Source organism: Giraffa tippelskirchi, chromosome 5 (assembly GCF_054371585.1).
Source record: "Giraffa tippelskirchi isolate mGirTip1 chromosome 5, T2T-mGirTip1v1.2.pri, whole genome shotgun sequence".
Classification (NCBI taxonomy): Eukaryota; Metazoa; Chordata; class Mammalia; order Artiodactyla; family Giraffidae; genus Giraffa; species Giraffa tippelskirchi.
In genome coordinates this window covers 70,847,669-70,866,824 of record NC_137279.1, presented here as the reverse complement: position 1 = coordinate 70,866,824, position 19,156 = coordinate 70,847,669, and the positions used below count along the sequence as shown (strand labels likewise).

Here is a 19,156-nt window from a genome sequence, read left to right as displayed (position 1 = left end):
TCACAGTTGAACATATTCACATGAGAAAGAGATGCTGAGAGAATTACCTTTTAACCTTACACTTCTACAGGCTCAATATAGCTCTTGCATTCAAGCTTACAAGTCTGAAATTCCAACGCTTATGGACACTTTTGAAATATGGCTAGTGTGACCAAGCAATGTATGGTTTTTGTGATTGATGGGCTTCCCTTGTAGCTCAGTCGGTAAAGAATCTGCCTGCAGTACAGGTGACCCGGGTTCGATCCCTGGGTTGGGAAGATCCCCTGGAGAAGGAAATGGCTGACCCACTCCAGTATCCTTGCCTGGAAAATCTCATGGACACAGGAGCCTGGTGGGCTGCAGTCCACGGGGTCACAAAGAGTCAGGCATGACTGAGCGACTAACACTAATATAAAAAGTTAATTATTATTGAAATATGTTAATTATAGATAGGCAGCTCTAGCTAGTGGCTACTACACCGGAAAGTTCAGCTCTAAGAGCTCCACCGACAAGGAAAAGGCAACTAATTGCCTGTTCTGGTTTTTCTTTATTCCAGATGATATGATGGCCTGATAAGATCATTCATATGTAGGTATATCTGGGGCTCTTGAACCCAGTCCAGGCATTGGAAGAGTGCTTGTGAACATCCCAATAGTACTGGAGTGGTTAGCCGTTCTCTTCTCCAGGGGATTTTCCCAGCCCAGGAATTCAACCCAGGTCCCCTGCATTTCAGGTGGATTCTTTACCAGCTGAGCCACAAGTGAAGCCCAAGAACACTAGAGTGGGTAGACTATCCCTTCTCTAGTAGATAGCCCTGACTCAGGAATCAAACCAGGATCTCCTGCATTGCAGGCACATTGTTTAACAACTGAGCTATCAGTGATGCTCTAGTAAGGTGAACACTCAGATTCAAAGAAAATTCTCAGGAGGGAGCTCATTTGTAGGCAGAGATAAAGGGCATGGCCCAGCACTCGTGTATTACAAGTAACCAGAATGTAGGAACGGAGGGAAGGGAGGAACATTCACTCTGTTCGTGAGCCCATCTTTCCCATCCCTGACTCTAGAGGACCCAAGCAAGGCATGTTAGGAAGTGAAAGATTTGTGCACTGAAAACCATAGAACACTATTGAAAGAAAGAAGAGACAAGTAATCGGAATATCATATCATATTCATAGACTGGAATATTTAGTGTTGTTGACCTTCCTATACTCCTAAAAGTGATGTACGTATATATTGAAACCACTTACAAAATCCAATGTCATTTTAATAAAATGGAAAAAAAATCCCCCAAACTAAAACTTACGGAATCCAAAAGAAACCGAAAGAGCAAAAACAGTCTTGAGAGCAAAGAACAACAATGGGGCCCTTCGGGCTTCCTGAATTCAAAACAGTAAGAATGCCACAACAGTCAAAACTGTGTTCTACCTGCAATAAAATAGGCAGAGAAACCAATGAATCGTAAGGAGGGAATCTTGAATAAAGTGACATGTGTGGCCAAATGATATTTGCCAAGGATCTAACATTGTCAAGTGAAGAAAGGATCGTCTCCTCAAAAATCAATAGAAAGGCAATCTATAGCATCAAAGAAGTATCAGCAAACTTTGTATCTGAATAAAGGGCTAATATCCAGAACATATAAGCAACTGCTAAAACTCAACTTCAAAATAATAGCAGGCAAATAACTGACTTTAAAAAATGTGCAAAAAGCTTCAATAGACATTTGTTCATAGAAGACATAGAATCAATACACAGATCAATACATAGATCAATACACATAGGAAATGTGCTCAGCATCACTAAGTAGCAAGTGAAGTACTTAGTGGAAATGGAAACCAAGTCAAAAGGAGATATCACCTTTCAGGATGTGTATTATACAAAGAAAATAACAGATGTTGGCAAGGATGTAGAGAGGTGGAACTTCTTTGCCTGTTGGTAGGAATGATAAATGACATAGTCATTATGGAACAGTTTGGAAGTCCCTCAAAAATTATTAAGAAAATTATCATAAGATCCAGCAATCATTTATTTGAGTTTATGTCCAACGGAGATAAAAGTAGAATGCTCCAGGAGATATCTATAATCTCATATCCATTGCTGCATTGTACACAACCATCAAGATAGAAAAACTGCTGTGTCCAAGGGCAGATAAATCAAGACAGAAAATGTAGTGCATACATATACTGGAATGTGATTCAGGCTTTAAAAATGAAGGCAATCCTGTCATTTGAAGCAATGAATGAAGTGGGAGGCTATTGGTAAGAGTGAAATAAGCTAGTCACAGGAGGACAAATACTGAACAATTCCATTTACCTGAGGTATCGAAAGGAAAGTTCAGGGAAGCAGAGAATAAAAGTGTGGATCCAAGAGCTGGGAAGAGCTTGACACAGGGAGCGTCTGTTCAATGGTTACAGAATTTTAGTGGCAAGATGGAAAAGTTCTAGAGATGTGCTAAACAACATGGTGCATTGAGTTAACAGGACAGACTGGACACTTCAAAGGTTAAGAGGCAAAGCTGCACTGAACTTCCTCCATTTATGCCGGGAGCCTCCTCCTTTCTCAGATTCCTCTAAAACTGGGTGTTGCTTGTGGGTACCACCAGAGGCTCCCTGCAGAAGGAAGGAGCCTCCCCAGTACTGGGGGCCTTGGATGAGGGGGGAAGATTCACTCTGAGGCTCTAATAGAAAGAGTTTGAATGAGGGAAGCGGCAGAGTGATGAATCGTGAGGAATCAAAATGCTATAAGACCTACTAAGTGATGAGATTTTCTATTAAATGAAGGTGTGATTGACCCAGAAAGGGGGATTGTGAAACACAGTTTTGCTCATCAAGAATCTTGTAGGGCTTCCCTGGTGGCTCAGTGGTTAAGAATCTACCTGCCAATGCAGGAGATAGAAGTTCAACCCCTGGTCTGGGAAGATTCCATCTGCTGTGGAGCAACTAAACCATGCACCACAACTACTGAGCCCACGTGCCAAAATGATGGAAGCCCGAGAGCCCTGGAAGCCATGCTCTGCCACAAAGAAGCCACCAACGTGAGAGGCCTATGCACCACAACGAGAGAGGTGCCCTTGCACTCCGTAAGTAGAAAAAAGCCTGGGCAGCAACGAAGACCAAGAACAGCCAATAAAAAATTTAATAAAAATTAAAAAGAATCCTGTAAACATCTTCCTGGGTAGTGATGGGATTTGTCTTCCTGGGAAAAAGATGTTCACTTGGTATAAAATCAATGGATACAGTGAATGTATATACTTTGTTTAATTTTTAGATACATGAACATTCGTGGTGCATTTTTATGGGAAATTTTTTTGGGTTGACACCAGTAACAGTGACATTTAGGGTGACAGATACTGAGGAAAACACAACAAAATCACACACACAAAGAATCACACTATTCATTATACATAGAGATACACCCAGTCCCATGGACACAAACCTACACTATTAACCATAATACAGCTTCTTCTTGGAACTACCGTAATCATCCACATTGGCCTCTTGTAAATTACTTTCTAACACCAGGGCCCCTATACTCATTCTCAGCAGGAATTTGGAATCAGTTTGCCCTCTACACTAAAACCAGCGAGAAAGCCCCAACTTTCTCATCTACAAAGTTTTTTTTCTCCCAAAGTAAATGATTCTATAATACATACCATTTTCACATCCTGAAAGGGCCACCTGCAAGTACAGAAGAGAAGACACTAAGAGGGTAAGATCACATAGATGCAGAGTCTTTGGTTTATTTGGTGACAGTAGAAAACCTGATGAGGAGCAGTGGTGGAGTCCAGGGAACCCAGCAAGATCAGAGCACACATACTCAGGATGAAAGGCAAGACCTTTGCCTGGAGGATGGAATTTCTAAGTCCATTTAGGTTGGAAATTGCAGAATTCTTTTCCTAGAAGAAATGTTGCTGCAGGAGAGAGAACTCTGTACTCTACAGAGTGTAATGGATGCCAACAATTTTAGTATCTTGTGGACTGAGGAATCATGAGTTGGTAATAAGACTCTCATCTACATTATCCCAACCAAGGGAATTGTCTCTATCTGAAGGGAAATCCCTCAGACTCTCAACTTAATTCTACTGAAAGAGAAATGAAACAATATTTCTATCTCAGACCAGAAAAAACAAACAAACAAACAGAAAAACCAGCTTGCCTTGGAGAAACACTGAGTCTCTTCTGTCTTGTCACGTGGTGGGTTGACTGACAGGTCCTCAGTGAAGCCTAGAGGGACACAGAGTAGCTGTTACAACACTGGTGAGGCTGCTCAGGAATCATTCAGGGGGTTTTCTCTTTGTGTGGACATGGGGTGCTGTGTACGGATGTGCAGGGTTAATAAGCATGAGGTGAACTTGTGTTCATCCACCCTCTTTGGAGGAGGAAGGAAAGTAAAGGAGAGGAAGAAGGAAATGAAAATAGAACTTTGGCTTTCTAGCTAGAGGAACCTAATCAACATGAAATATTCAATCTAAAAAAAGGAAAGCTCTAAAACGTGTGTATTGTTCAATGAAACAGACCCGTGACTCCTCCTGCTTATTGTGAGCTCCTGATAAATTACCACTGTCCCTTGATTTTTCCCAGATCACTCTTCTCCAGGATCTACAGTTGCCGATATTCTACTCATCATGTTTTTTATGAGACTTTGTACTTGATTAAAAGTGATCTCTGTTAGAGAACTGAATCCAATATTGGGCAAAGTATGCTATTCTATTAATTCACTAATCAACTCTCTTAAATAAAATCAAATATACAAGATTTGGCAATACTGAATTCCTGCCATTTAATAAGAGCCACTATCAATGATATAGTATTTTTCTATCAATATTTGTTTTCTACAGAATGTGTGCATGTCTACTGAATCAGTTCATGTCCACCTTCACAAGGGCAATATGTATAGTGGGAATGTTGATTATAGGAAGCACAGTTCCTCCACCAGTCTTCCAGGGGAGCTAGAGGGACACAGAGCTGCTGTCAGGACACGGGTGAGGATGCTTATCAATCACTCAGTGTTTCTTTCTTTCTTTTTTTTTCTATTATTTCATGGGGACATAGGGTTGAGTGTATGCATGAGGGAGGTTAGTAGCTATGGACTGAGCTGCTGTTGAATCATCCTGTTTGCTGGATGAAGGAGAGCAAAGGAGAGGAGCAGGAAAGAAATGAAACAGTGTTTCTGCATTTTGACTAGGGATAACCTAAATGATCAGGAAAAAAGAAACACTAAGATGCATGCCAACTTTCAATGACAGAGACCCATGACCCTCCTGCCTGTTTAGAGGATCAGTTAAATGGCCCCTGTCTTCTGGATTTTTTCCCAGATCATTGCCTCCTCAGGATCCACATTTGTAGCTATTGAAATTACTATATTTTCTCGTAGACTTTGTTCTTGATAAAAGCAAACTCTGTTAGAGGGCTGAATTCAATCCTGCCTTTCCAAATAGCTATCATTAATCATGTGATATTCTTTCCCAGTCTTCATTTTCCAAACAATGTTTGCATGTCCACTGAGTCAGTGGTTGTTCACACTCACAGAAGTCATATAGTTAGTGGGACAGTTCATTATAGACAGGAAACAGGGTGAATGCTGACTTTGTCTGAACCAGCTGTTCAGGAGATTACAACAAAGGTAATGGTCATTAGACTAACTACCAAGTTCCACTGTGAGATCTGTTTGACACCTTCCATTGACTGTGTGCTACAAGGTCTGGTCAATGTAAGGTTTATGGTAACGTCACCCAGTACAATGAAATGTTTCCTTGATATAACCTGCTCTTGTTCTTGTTTAAGCAATGACACTAGCATCAACACATATGACAAGCATTGTCTACATAAGGCCACACAACTCTCAAGATCTGAGTGCTGACCAGGAGGATACGACCCCATGGTGCCTTTTACCCTAATGACTGTGCCAAAGTTGTCTGTTAATCCACCTTTGGTTGCCCTGGGTTTCATGACCACTGAGCCCACCTTACAATGAGTCTGGACCTCTGGAGCTGCCAGTACCTCCAGCCATGGACATAGATGCAGGGACCCCCTTGCTCCATGACTAGGATCCCACGGCTGAGTGATCAGTGCAGGTCAGGGGTCCAGAGCAGTCACACTGGGACCACCCCCAGGTTCTCAGTTTGTCTTTTAAACATAGGAGATCAAGAGCTTGGGCCATTTTTCTCAGCACCATCTCCATCTGAGGAAAATGTATACTAACCAGACTTGAGGACTGGCTGAGTTGAGGAAAGAGTCAGGTAATATATAGACAATGCCCAGTGGTGATGAGAAGTGTTTAGAAAGTTCCCAGTTGACTCGTGCTGTGTAAGAGGGAAACATCTCCTGAGGAAACACACCTACATAGAGCTTCGGAATCACACCACACGGGCCCACACACAGGCCCCCAAACCTGATTCACACAAACCCACAGCATCTAAACGATGGAGTTGTTTCCAGAAACTGTAGAACACAGACATTGTTCTTTCCTTGATATCAGTCTCTTCCCTGCAGCCCCAGGCCTCATCCCCTCTAGCAATCCAGTATTAGGGTGACTCTCCAACCAGAGCCAGCGAGCAAGCCCCACCTTCATCAACTAGATTGTTCCTCAGCAAAGGCACAAGCCCTGAATATTTACCTTGTTCTTTGGCTTCTCCATAGGCCTGTGATTAGAGAGAAGATAACAGTGTGAGGGTGTCAGCATCATCTGTTCTCTGTAGTAAGCCTGCTGTTACTAATTTTTGTCCTCAGATGACTAATACTCTTTAAGTCAATGGCTCCAAAAGAAAACAGAGAGGACCCTTGTGGAAAAGGCTGGACTGTTTCACACAAGAGCTCTCACTTTCAATTTGACCAACAATTACAGCAATTATTTTTGAAACAGGAAAGATTTCTAATGAGGAAAATACCTAGAGTGGTAACTGATGCTGTCCTTTTTAAATGTCCTTTTGAATCAAGTCTGTGTTGATAATAAGTTTATTCTCAATATTTCTCCAGCCAAGGAACTGCATACCTCAGTGATAATGTACATTGTCGGATTACTATAACTGTATTCAAATGAATATAAAATAAAGAAGTGAAGCAACCGTCTTATCCCAGATAAAGACGGGTGAGCTCACCTTCAGAGTCCTTGGAGGCTCAACAGCCTCTGGTGCAGCCTCATCCGAGCCCTGGAGCAGCTCCTCCACCGGGTCCTCCTGGGGAGCTAGAGGGGCACAGAATAGCCATCAGGACAGAGGTGAGCCTGCTCACCAACCACGCAGTGTTGTTTTTGGGTGGGGACAGGTGGTGGTGTGTTGCAGGAAGGAGGTTAGTGACTATAATGAACTGCTGTTGAATCATCTTCTTTGCAGAAGGAAGAAGAGCAAAAAGGATGTTTAGGAAAGAAATGAAACAAATTATTCCTTTTTTCTAGTGATAACCTAACAGCTGAGGGAAAAAAAACCCACTAAAGTGCATGCCAGCTTTCAATGAAAGAGACCCATGACCCTCCTGCCTGATTAGAGGATCTGGTAAATGGCCCCTGTCTTCTGGATTTTTTCCCAGATCATTGCCTCCTCAGGATCCATATTTGTAGCTATTGAAATTACTATATTTTCTCGTAGACTTTGTTCTTGATAAAAGCAAACTCTGTTAGAGGGCTGAATTCAATCCTGCCTTTCCAAATAGCTATCATTAATCATGTGATATTCTTTCCCAGTCTTCATTTTCCAAACAATGTTTGCATGTCCACTGAGTCAGTGGTTGTTCACACTCACAGAAGTCATATAGTTAGTGGGACAGTTCATTATAGACAGGAAACATAGGGTGAATGCTGACTTTGTCTGAACCAGCTGTTCAGGAGATTACAACAAAGGTAATGGTCATTAGACTAACTACCAAGTTCCACTGTGAGATCTATTTGACACCTTCCATTGACTGTGTGCTACAAGGTCTGGTCAATGTAAGGTTTATGGTAACGTCACCCAGTACAATGAAATGTTTCCTTGATATAACCTGCTCTTGTTCTTGTTTAAGCAATGACACTAGCATCAACACATATGACAAGCATTGTCTACATAAGGCCACACAACTCTCAAGATCTGAGAGCTGACCAGGAGGATACGACCCCATGGTGCCTTTTACCCTAATGACTGTGCCAAAGTTGTCTGTTAATCCACCTTTGGTTGCCCTGGGTTTCATGACCACTGAGCCCACCTTACAATGAGTCTGGACCTCTGGAGCTGCCAGTACCTCCAGCCATGGACATAGATGCAGGGACCCCCTTGCTCCATGACTAGGATCCCATGGCTGAGTGATCAGTGCAGGTCAGGGGTCCAGAGCAGTCACACTGGGACCACCCCCAGGTTCTCAGTTTGTCTTTTAAACATAGGAGATCAAGAGCTTGGGCCATTTTTCTCAGCACCATCTCCATCTGAGGAAAATGTATACTAAGCAGACTTGAGGACTGGCTGAATTGAGGAAAGAGTCGGGTAATATATAGACAATGCCCAGTGGTGATGAGAAGTGTTTAGAAAGTTCCCAGTTGACTCGTGCTGTGTAAGAGGGAAACATCTCCTGAGGAAACACACCTACATAGAGCTTCGGAATCACACCACACGGGCCCACACACAGGCCCCCAAACCTGATTCACACAAACCCACAGCATCTAAACGATGGAGTTGTTTCCAGAAACTGTAGAACACAGACATTGTTCTTTCCTTGATATCAGTCTCTTCCCTGCAGCCCCAGGCCTCATCCCCTCTAGCAATCCAGTATTAGGGTGACTCTCCAACCAGAGCCAGCGAGCAAGCCCCACCTTCATCAACTAGATTGTTCCTCAGCAAAGGCACAAGCCCTGAATATTTACCTTGTTCTTTGGCTTCTCCATAGGCCTGTGATTAGAGAGAAGATAACAGTGTGAGGGTGTCAGCATCATCTGTTCTCTGTAGTAAGCCTGCTGTTACTAATTTTTGTCCTCAGATGACTAATACTCTTTAAGTCAATGGCTCCAAAAGAAAACAGAGAGGACCCTTGTGGAAAAGGCTGGACTGTTTCACACAAGAGCTCTCACTTTCAATTTGACCAACAATTACAGCAATTATTTTTGAAACAGGAAAGATTTCTAATGAGGAAAATACCTAGAGTGGTAACTGATGCTGTCCTTTTTAAATGTCCTTTTGAATCAAGTCTGTTGATAATAAGTTTATTCTCAATATTTCTCCAGCCAAGGAACTGCATACCTCAGTGATAATGTACATTGTCAGATTACTATAACTGTATTCAAATGAATATAAAATAAAGAAGTGAAGCAACCGTCTTATCCCAGATAAAGACGGGTGAGCTCACCTTCAGGGTCCTTGGAGGCTCAACAGCCTCTGGTGCAGCCTCATCCGAGCCCTGGAGCAGCTCCTCCACCGGGTCCTCCTGGGGAGCTAGAGGGGCACAGAATAGCCGTCAGGACAGAGGTGAGCCTGCTCACCAACCACGCAGTGTTGTTTTTGGGTGGGGACAGGTGGTGGTGTGTTGCAGGAAGGAGGTTAGTGACTATAATGAACTGCTGTTGAATCATCTTCTTTGCAGAAGGAAGAAGAGCAAAAAAGATGTTTAGGAAAGAAATGAAACAAATTATTCCTTTTTTCTAGTGATAACCTAACAGCTGAGGGAAAAAAAACCCACTAAAGTGCATGCCAGCTTTCAATGAAAGAGACCCATGACCCTCCTGACTGTTTAGAGCTTCTGCTAAACTGCTCTTGTCTCCTGGATTTCTTCCTAGATCACTGCCTCCCCAGAATCCACAGTTACAGCTATTATACTTTACCAAGTCTTCCATCAGAATTTCTTCTTGATTAAAAGCAAATTCTTTTAGATGACTGAATTCTATCCTACTTTTCCAAATAGCTATAATCAATCATGTGATTATTTTTTCAGTCTTCATTTTCCGGACAATGTTTGCCTGTCCACTGAGTCATGGACACTGTGGCTGTCCACACTCACGACAGTGATACATTTTGGGAACAGCTTATCATGGAGAGATACCATGAGGTGAATGCTCACTGTCTGTGACTAGGCTGTGCAGGAGATTTACAACACAAGTCATGGTCACTAGCTTAACTATCAAGTTCCACTGTGAGATCTATTTGACACATTCCCTTGAGTGTGTCCTACAGGGTTTAATCAATGTAAGGGTTATGTTAATGTCACCCAACAAAAAAATATCTTCCTGATGATAATCTACGTTTTTGCTTGTTTAAGCAATGACGCTAGCACCAACAAACATGACCTACATTGTCTACACAAGGCCACACAACTCTCAGAATCTGTGAGTTGACCAGAAGGATGTTAGTATTGAAGTGCCTTTCACACTAATGACTGTGCCAAAGTTGGCTCTTAATACACCTATGTTTGCCCTGGGTTCCATGACCACTGAGCCCATCTTAAAATGATGGACATGGTCTGGATCTGTGGAGCTCTAGTACCTCCAGGCATAAACATAGATGCAGGGACCCCCTTGCTCCATGACTAGGATCCCATGAGAGTGATAAGTGCAGGTCAGGGGTCCAGAGCAGTCACACTGGGACCACCCCCAGGTTCTCAGTTTGTCTTTTGAACATAGGAGGTCAAGAGCTTGGGCCATTTTTCGCAGCACCATCTCCATCTGAGGAAAATGTATATTAACCAAACTTGAGGAATGACTGAGTTGAAAAAGAATCAGGTGATGTATAACCAGTGTGTAGGGCTGATGAGAAGTGTTTAGAAAGTTCACAGCTGACTTGTGCTGTCTAAGAGGGAAACATCTCCTGAGGAAACACACACACACAGCTTCAAAATCACACCACATGGGCCCACACCTGGGCCCGCAAACCTGATTCACACAAACCCACAGCATCCAAATGATATAACTGTTTCCAGGGACCACAGAACACAGACATTGCTCTTTCCTTGAGATCAGTCTCTTCTCTGCACCCAAGCCCTCACCCCCTGTAGGAATCCAGCCTTAGGGCACCTCTCTAACCAGATCCAGCAATAAAGTCCCACCTTCATAACTAGACTGTTCCTCAGCAAAGGCATAATCCTTGAATACTTACCATGTTCATAGACTGCTCCATGTGCCTGTGATTAGAGAGAAGAAAACAGTGTGAGGGTGTCAGTGTCATGTGTTCTCTGCAGTAAGTCTTCTGTTATCTGATTTTTGTCCTCCAATAACTAAAACTCTTTAAGTTGATGGCTCCAAAAGAAAACAGAGAGGACTCACGTTGAAAAGACTGGACTGTTCCAAGAAAGAGCTCTCAGTTTCAATGTGACCAAGAATTACAAAACTGTTTTTCAAGGAGGAAACATTTCTACAGACAGCAGTAACTGATGCTGTCTTTTTTTAAGTGCCCTTCTAAATCACATCTGTTTTTATAAAAGATTTATCTCAATATTTCTCCAGCCAAGGAATTGTATACATCAGTGATAATGTACATTGTCAAATTACTATAACTGTATTCCACTGAATAAAAAATAAAGAAGTGAAGAAGCAGGCTTCTCTGAGATAAAGACAGTTGAGTTTACCTTCAGGGTCCTCAGAGGCTCTTCCTCAGCCCAGGCCTGGTGCACATCCACCACCAGTTCCTCCGGGAAAGCTAGAGGGACACAGAACAGCCATCAGGACACAGGTGAGGCTGCTCACCAACCGCTCAGGGTTTTTTGTTTGTGTTAGGTTTGATGGGGACATGGAGTGCGGTGTATGCATGAGGGAGATTAGTAACTATAGGCTGAGCTGCTGGTGAATCATCCCTTTGCTGAAGGAAGGAGAGCAAAGGAGAGGAACAGGAAAGAAATGAAATGGAGCTTATGTCTTTTATCTAGTGATAACCTAACCAATGAGGAAAAAAGAAACACTAAAATGCATGCTAGTTTTCAATGACAGAGGCCCATGACTCTCCTGCCTGGTTAGAGTTTCTGCTAAATCTCCCCTGTCTTCTGGATTTCTTCCTAGATCACTGCCTCCCCAGGATCCACAGTTACACCATTGTACTTACTAAGTTTTCTATGAGACTCTGTTCTTCATTAAAAGCAAACTTTGTTAGAGGACTGTATTCAATCTTACCTTTCCAAAAAGCTATTATCAATCACATGATTTTTTTTTCAGTCTTCATTTTACAAACAATATTTGCATGTCCACTAAGCGGCTGTCTGCACTCACAGAAGCCTTAGTTTTTTGGGACAGTTCATTATGGAGAGAAACCATGAGGTGAGTACTGACTGTCTCTAACCGAGCGGTGCAGGAGATTTACAACAAAAGTCATGGTCACTAGGCTAACTATCAAATTCCACTGTGAGATCTACTTGACACCTTCCCTTGAGTGTGTGCTATAGGGTTTAATCAATGTAAGGCTTATGGTAATGTCACTCAGTACAATAAAATATCTCCCTGATTATAATCTGCTTTTGTCCTTGTTGAAGCAATGACAGTAGCACCAACAGATATGACCTACATTGTCTACACAAGGCCACACAACCCTCAGAATTTGTGAGTTGACCAGGAAAATGTTGAGTCCCAAGGTGCCTTTCATACTAATGACTCTGCCAAAGTTGGCTGTTAAGCCACCTATGGTTGTCCTGGGTTTTTGACCACTGAGCCCATCTTATAATGATAGGCACGATCTGGACCTCTGGAGCTTCTCGTACCTCTAGGTGTAAACATAGATGCAGGGACCCCTTGGTAAATGACTGAGGATGCCATTGGGACCACCCCTAGGTTCTCAGTTTGGCTTTTCCACTTAGGAGGTCAAGAACTTGGGCTATTTTCTCATCACCATCTCCATTTGAGGAAAATGAATATTAACCCAACTTGAGGAGTGGTTGAGTTGAGGAAAGAATCAGCTAATGTATAGTCAGTGTGCAGTGTGATGAGAAGTGTTTAGAATGTTCACAGTTGACTTGTGCTGTCTAAGACGGAAACATGTCCTGAGGAAACACACACACACACAGAGCTTCAGAATCACACCACATGGGCACGTACTTGAGACCCCAAACCTGATTCACACAAACCCACAGCATCTAAATGATGTAGTTTTTTCCAGATATTATAGAACACAGACATTGTTCTTTCCTGGGAGATCAGTCTCTTCTCCGCACCCCAGCCCTCACTCCTGTAGGAATCCAGCATCAGGGTGCCTCTCCAACCAGAGCTAGCAAGAGAACCCCACCTTCATTAGTTAGATTGTTCCTCAGCAGAGTGATGATCCCTGAATATTTACCGTGTTCACAGGCAGCTGCGGATGCCTGTGATTTGAGAGAAGAAAACAGTGTGAATGTGTCAGCATCTTGTGTTCTCTGCAGTAAGTTTTCTTTTATCTAATTTTTGACCTCAGATAACTAAAACTCTATGTCAGTGGCCCCAAAATAAAACAGAGAGGTCCCTGTGGAAAAGACTCATCTGTTTCATGTAAGATCTCTCAGTTTCAATTTGACCAACAATTACAAAATTATTTTTCAAGAAGGAAACCTTTCTGCTGAGCAAAGACCTACAATAGTAACTGATGCTGTCTTTTCTTAATGTCTTTTTGAATCAGGTATGTGTTGATAATGGATTTATCCTCAATGTTTCACCAACCAAGGAATTACATACATCAGTGCCAATGTACCTTGTCAGATTACTATAACTGCAATAAACTGAATAAAAAGTAAAGAAGTGAAGCAACAGTCTCATCCCATTTTAAGAAAGGTGAGCTTACCTTCAGGGTATTCAGAGGCTTTCCCTCAGTCCAGCCCTGGGGCAGTTCTACCACTAGGTCCTTCTGTGGATCTAGAGGAACACAGAGTATCTATTAGATCACAGGTGAGACTGCTCACCCATCACTCAGTTTTTCTTTTTTTTTTTTTTTTTGATGGGGACAGGTGGTGGAGTGTATGCATAAGACCTTAATAACTATGAATTGAGCTGCTGTTGAATCACCCTCGTTGCTGGATGAAGGAGAGCAAAGCAAAGGAGCAGGAAATAATGAAATAGAACTTCTGTATTTTAACTAGTGATAACCTAACAGCTCAGAAAAAAAGAAACACTAAAATGAATCCCAGTTTTCAATGACAGAGACTCATGAACCTCCTGCCTATTCAGAGCTTCTGCTAAATCATCCTTGTCTTCTGGATTTCTTCCTAGATCACTGCCTCCCCAAGATTCAGGTTATAGCTATTGTACTTACTAAGTTTTCTATGAGACTTTGTTCTTGATTAAAAGCAAGCTCTGCTAGAGGACTGGATTCAATTCTACCTTGCCAAATAGCTATTATCAATCCCAAGTCTTTTTCCCAGTATTCCTTTTCCCCAATCTTCATTGTCCAAAAAATATTTGTATGTCCACATAGTTAGTGGCTGTTCATACTCACAGAAGTCATACATTTAGTGGGACAGTTTATTGTGAAGAGGAAGCATGGGGGAACTTCTCAGACCCAGGTGTGCAGAGATTTACAACCAGTGTCATGCTCACTAGGCTAACTACCAAGTCCCACTGTGAATCTATTTGACACCTTCCCTTGAGTGTGTGCTACCAGGTTTAATCAATGTAAGTCTTATGATAATGTCACCCAGTACAGTGAAATATCTCCCAATGATAACCTGTTCTTGCCCTGTTTAAGCAACGACAGAGGACCAACAGGTATGAGCTACATTGTCTCCACAAGGCCACACAACTCTCCGAATCTGTGAGTTGATCAGGAGGATGCAAGTCCCGGGGTGCCTTTCACAATAATGATTGTGCCAAAGTCGGCGTTAAGCCACCTATGGTTGTCCTGGGTTCTGTGACCACTAAGCCCATCTTATAATGATGGGCATGGTCTGAACTTCTGGAGGTTCTAGAACCTCCAGGCATGGACAGAGATGAGGGATCGCATTGCTCCATGAATGAGGATCGCATGGCTGAGTGATAAGTGCAGGTCAGGAGTTCAGAGCTGTCACACTGGGACTACACCTAGGTTCTCAGTTTGGCTTTTCAATCAGTTCAGTTCAGTTCAGTTCAGTCGCTCAGTCATGTCCAACTCTTTGCGACCCCATGAATTGCAGCACGCCGGGCCTCTCTGTCCATCACCAACTCCTGGAATCTACCCAAACCCAAGTCCATCGAGTCAGTGATGCCATCCAACCATCTCATTCTCTGTTGTGGAGGTTAAACCTTGGGCCTTTTTTCTCAGCACCATCATCATTTGAGGAAAATAAGTATTAACCAAACTTGAGGAATGACTGAGCTAAGGAAAGAATCAGGTAATGTATGATCAATGTGCAGTGGTGATGAGAAGTGTTTAGAAAGTTCACAGTTGACTTATGCTGTGTAAGAGGGAAACATCTTGTGAGGAAACACACACACATACACAGCTTCAAAATCACACCACATGGGCCCCAAACCCTGATTCACACAAACCCTCAGCATCTAAATGATGTAGTGTTTCCAGAGACTGTAAAACACATACATTGTTCTTTCCTGAGAGATCAGTCTCTTCTCTGCACCCCTAGCCCTCACCCCTGCAGGAATCCAGCATTAGGGCAACTCTCTAACCAGAGCTGGCAAGAGAGCCCCACCTTCATCAGCTAGATTGTTCCTCAGCAGAGGGATGATCCCTGAATATTTACCGTGTTCATAGACTGCTCCGTATGCCTGTGATTGGAGAGAAGAAAACAGTGGGAGTATATCAACATCTTGGGTTCTCTGAACTAGGTCTTCTGTTATCTGATTTTTGTCCTCAGATAACTAAAACTATTTAGTCAATGACCCCATAACAAAACAGAGAGGTCCCCTGTTGAAAAGGTTAGGCTGCTTCATGTAAGATCTTTCAGTTGTAATTTGACCACCAATTACAAAATTATTTTTCAAGAAGGAAAAATTTCTGCTGAACAAAGTACCTGATGCTGTCTGATGCAGTAACTGATGCTGTCTTTTTTTAATGTCCTTTTGAGTAAGATCTATGTTGATAATAGGTCTATCCTCAATATTTCACCATTCAAAGAATTGCATGCATCAGTGATAATGGACATTGTCAAATTACTATAACAATATCCAGCTGAATAAACTATAAAGAAGTTAAGCAACACTCATGTCCCAGATATAGGTAGGTGAGCTTACCTTCAGGGTACTCAGAGACTGTTCCTCAGCCCAGGCCTGGCTCAGTTCCTCAATCAGGTCCTCCTGGGTATCTGGAGGGTCACAGAGTAGCTATCAGGACACTGGTGAGCCTGTTCACCAATAACTCAGCATTTTTTTTTGTTTAAATGGGGACATGTGGTGCAGTGTATGCATAAGGGAGGCTAGTAACTATGGACTGAGCTGCTGCTAAATAATCCTCTTTCCTGGATGAAGGAAAGTATAAGAGAGGAGCAGGAAAAAAAAAAAAAAAAAAAACCGAGCTTCTGCATTTAACTAGTGATAACCTAACCAAAGGGGATAAAAGAAACACTAAAATGCATGCCAGTTTTCAATGACAGAGACCTGTGACCCTCCTGCCTGCTTAGAGCTTCTGCTAAATCGCTCCTCTCTTCTGGATTTCTTCCTAGATCACTGCCTCCCCAGGATCCACAGTTACACTACTGTACTTATCAAGTGTTCTATGAGACTTTGTTCTTCATTAAGAGCAAACTCTGTTAGTGGACTGATTTTAATCTTAACTTTCCAAATAGCTATAATCAATCATGTGATACTTTTTTTCAATCTTCATTTTTGAAATAGTTTTTGCATGTCCACTGAATCAGTGACTGTCCACACTCACAGAAAGAATTCCTACACTTTTGGTACAGTTCATTATGGAGAGAAACCATGAGGTGAATGCTGACTGTCTCTGGCCCAGCTGTGCAGGAGATTTACAACAAAAGTCATGGTCACTAGGATAAACTATCAAACTCCACTGTGAGATCTATTTGACACCTTCCTTTGAGTGTGTGCTATAGGGTTTAATCAATGTAAGGCTTATGGTAATGTCACTCAATACAATAAAATGTCTCCCTGATTATAATCTGCTTTTGTCCTTGTTGAAGCAATGACAGTAGCACCAACAGATATGACCTACATTGTCTACACAAGGCCACACAACCCTCAGAATCTGTGAGCTGACCAGGAGAATGTGAGTCCTGAGGTGCCTTTCACACTAATGACTGTGCCAAAGTTGGTGTTAATCCACCTTTCCTTGCCTTGGGTTTCATGACCGCTAAGCTCACCTTATAATGACGGATGGGCATGGTCTGGAACTCTGGAGGTGCTAGTACCTCCAGGCAGAAACATAGATGTAGGGACCCCCTTGCTCCATGACTAGGATCCCATGGCTGAGTGATCAGTGCAGGTCAGGGGTCCAGAGCAGTCACACTGGGACCACCCCCAGGTTCTCAGTTTGGCTTGTCCACTTAGGAGGTCAAGAGCTTGGGCCATTTTTCCCAGCACCACCTCCATTTGGGGAGAATGAATATTAACCAAACTTGAGGAATGGCTGAGTTGAGGAAAGAACCAAGTAATGTATAGCCAGTGTTCAGTGGCGATGAGAAGTGCTTAGAAAGTTCCCAGTTGACTTGTGTTGTGTAAGAGGGAAACATCTCGTGAGGAAACACACACACACACACACACACACACACACACACACACACAGCTTCAGAATCACAACACATGGGCACACATATGGGCCCACAACCCTGATTCACACAAACCCACAGCATCTAAATGATGTAGTTTTTTCCAGGGACCATAGAACACAGGCACCCTGGTATATCAGTCTCTTCTCTGCACCCCCAGCCCTCACCCCTGTAGGAATACAGCATCAGGGGGCCTCTCAAACCAGAGCCAGAAAGAGAGCCCCACCTTCATCAACTACATTGTTCCTCAGTAGAAGGAAGATCCCTGAATACTTACCATGTTCATCAGCTGCTTCACATGCCTGTGATTAGAGAGAAGAAAAGAGTGTGAGGGTGTCAACATCTTGAGTACTGTGCATTCAGGTCTTTTGTTCTCTTTTTGTCCTCAGAAAACCAAATGGGAAAGTGTTGTTGAGTCCATAGCCCCAAAACAAAACATAGAGGACTTCTGTAGGAAAGGTTGAAGCTTTTCCTGGACGATCTCTCAAGCCATTTTGACTAGCAATTAAAAAATTTTATTTCAATAAAGAATATTTTCTGCTGAGGAAACTGCTCCTGACTACAGTTTTTAATTTATGTTGCCATTTTATTTAAATGCCCTTTTGAGTTATTTATCTTCTGGGAAAGACTCAACATTCATCCATCAAATTAAAAATTGCATATATCAGCTGTCTTGAATATTTTCAACTTTTATTTGAATTCAGCTAAAAAAGTAAAGTCATGAAGCAACACTTTTATCTCAGACAAATAAGGGGTACTTACCAAAGAGGTGGGCAAAGCCTCTTCCTCCAACTTTGAATTAGACACCTCCTCCGCCTGGTCCTCAGGGAGCTCTAGAAGGACATAGAGGAATTATCAGGACATCTGTGATGCTGATCGGGAAGACCTTGTTAATGTGGATACACAGGGGAACTGTGTGGACGTGGGTGGTTAATAAGTGTGGGCTGAGATGTGTTGGACAAGCTTCCTCATGGGTGGAGGAAGGCAAAGGAGATGAACGTTTCAGAAATGAGTCAGAGAGCCTTTAACTTTCTCCCTAAGGGGAACCTGCTGAGGAAACTGCTTCTGACTACATTTTGTAATTTACATTGTCATTTTTTTTTAAATGCCCTTTTGAATTATTTATCTGCTGGGAAAGACTCAACATTCATCCATCAAATTAAAAACTATATACATCAGCTGTCTTGAATATTTTGAACCTTCATTTGAGTTCAGCTAAAAAATAAAGTCATGAAGCAACAGTTTTCAATTTGAAATTGTCAGTCTAACAAAGGGAAACACTAAAAATCACACTATGCTTCAGTAGTCATGTACAGTTGAGAGACTTGGAACATAAAGAAGGCTGAGTGCCAAAGAATTGATGCTTTAGAACAGTGGTGCTGAAGAGACTCTTGAGAGTTCCTTGGAAAGCAAGGAGATCAAGCCAGTTAATCCTAAAGGAAATCAACATTGAATATTCATTGGAAGGACTGATGCTGAAGCTTCAATACTTTGGCCACCTGATGTGAAGGGCAGACTCACTGGAAAAGCCCCTGATGCTGGGAAAGATTGAGGGCAGGAGGAAAGGGTTGGGGGACACAGAGGATGAGCTGTCTGGATAGCATCATCGACTCAGTGGGCACGAATTTGAG

The 19,156-nt window shown here is 42.5% G+C and overlaps 1 protein-coding gene across 9 annotated transcripts in view; it reads right to left on the bottom strand.

Moving 5' to 3' along the window:
- Positions 1-19,156, bottom strand: part of LOC145506672 (uncharacterized) — a 252,988-nt gene that overhangs the window by 229,597 nt on the left and 4,235 nt on the right. For 2 of the 9 annotated variants that reach the window (XM_081491916.1, XM_081491923.1), the window contains exons 3-16: positions 18,288-18,358; positions 17,803-17,827; positions 16,036-16,106; positions 15,546-15,570; positions 13,658-13,728; positions 13,181-13,205; positions 11,490-11,560; positions 11,021-11,045; positions 9,282-9,367; positions 8,803-8,827; positions 7,073-7,158; positions 6,592-6,616; positions 4,132-4,199; positions 3,629-3,653 (exon numbers count right to left, since the gene is read on the bottom strand). In XM_081491916.1, the coding sequence (XP_081348042.1) occupies positions 3,629-3,653; positions 4,132-4,199; positions 6,592-6,616; positions 7,073-7,158; positions 8,803-8,827; positions 9,282-9,367; positions 11,021-11,045; positions 11,490-11,560; positions 13,181-13,205; positions 13,658-13,728; positions 15,546-15,570; positions 16,036-16,106; positions 17,803-17,827; positions 18,288-18,358 (699 nt within the window). Of the gene's footprint in view, positions 1-3,628; positions 3,654-4,131; positions 4,219-6,591; positions 6,617-7,072; positions 7,159-8,802; positions 8,828-9,281; positions 9,368-11,020; positions 11,046-11,489; positions 11,561-13,180; positions 13,206-13,657; positions 13,748-15,545; positions 15,571-16,004; positions 16,107-17,802; positions 17,828-18,287; positions 18,359-19,156 lie in introns of all 9 variants that reach the window. The other 7 variants (XM_081491915.1, XM_081491921.1, XM_081491917.1 and 4 more) reach the window with 6 other exon arrangements.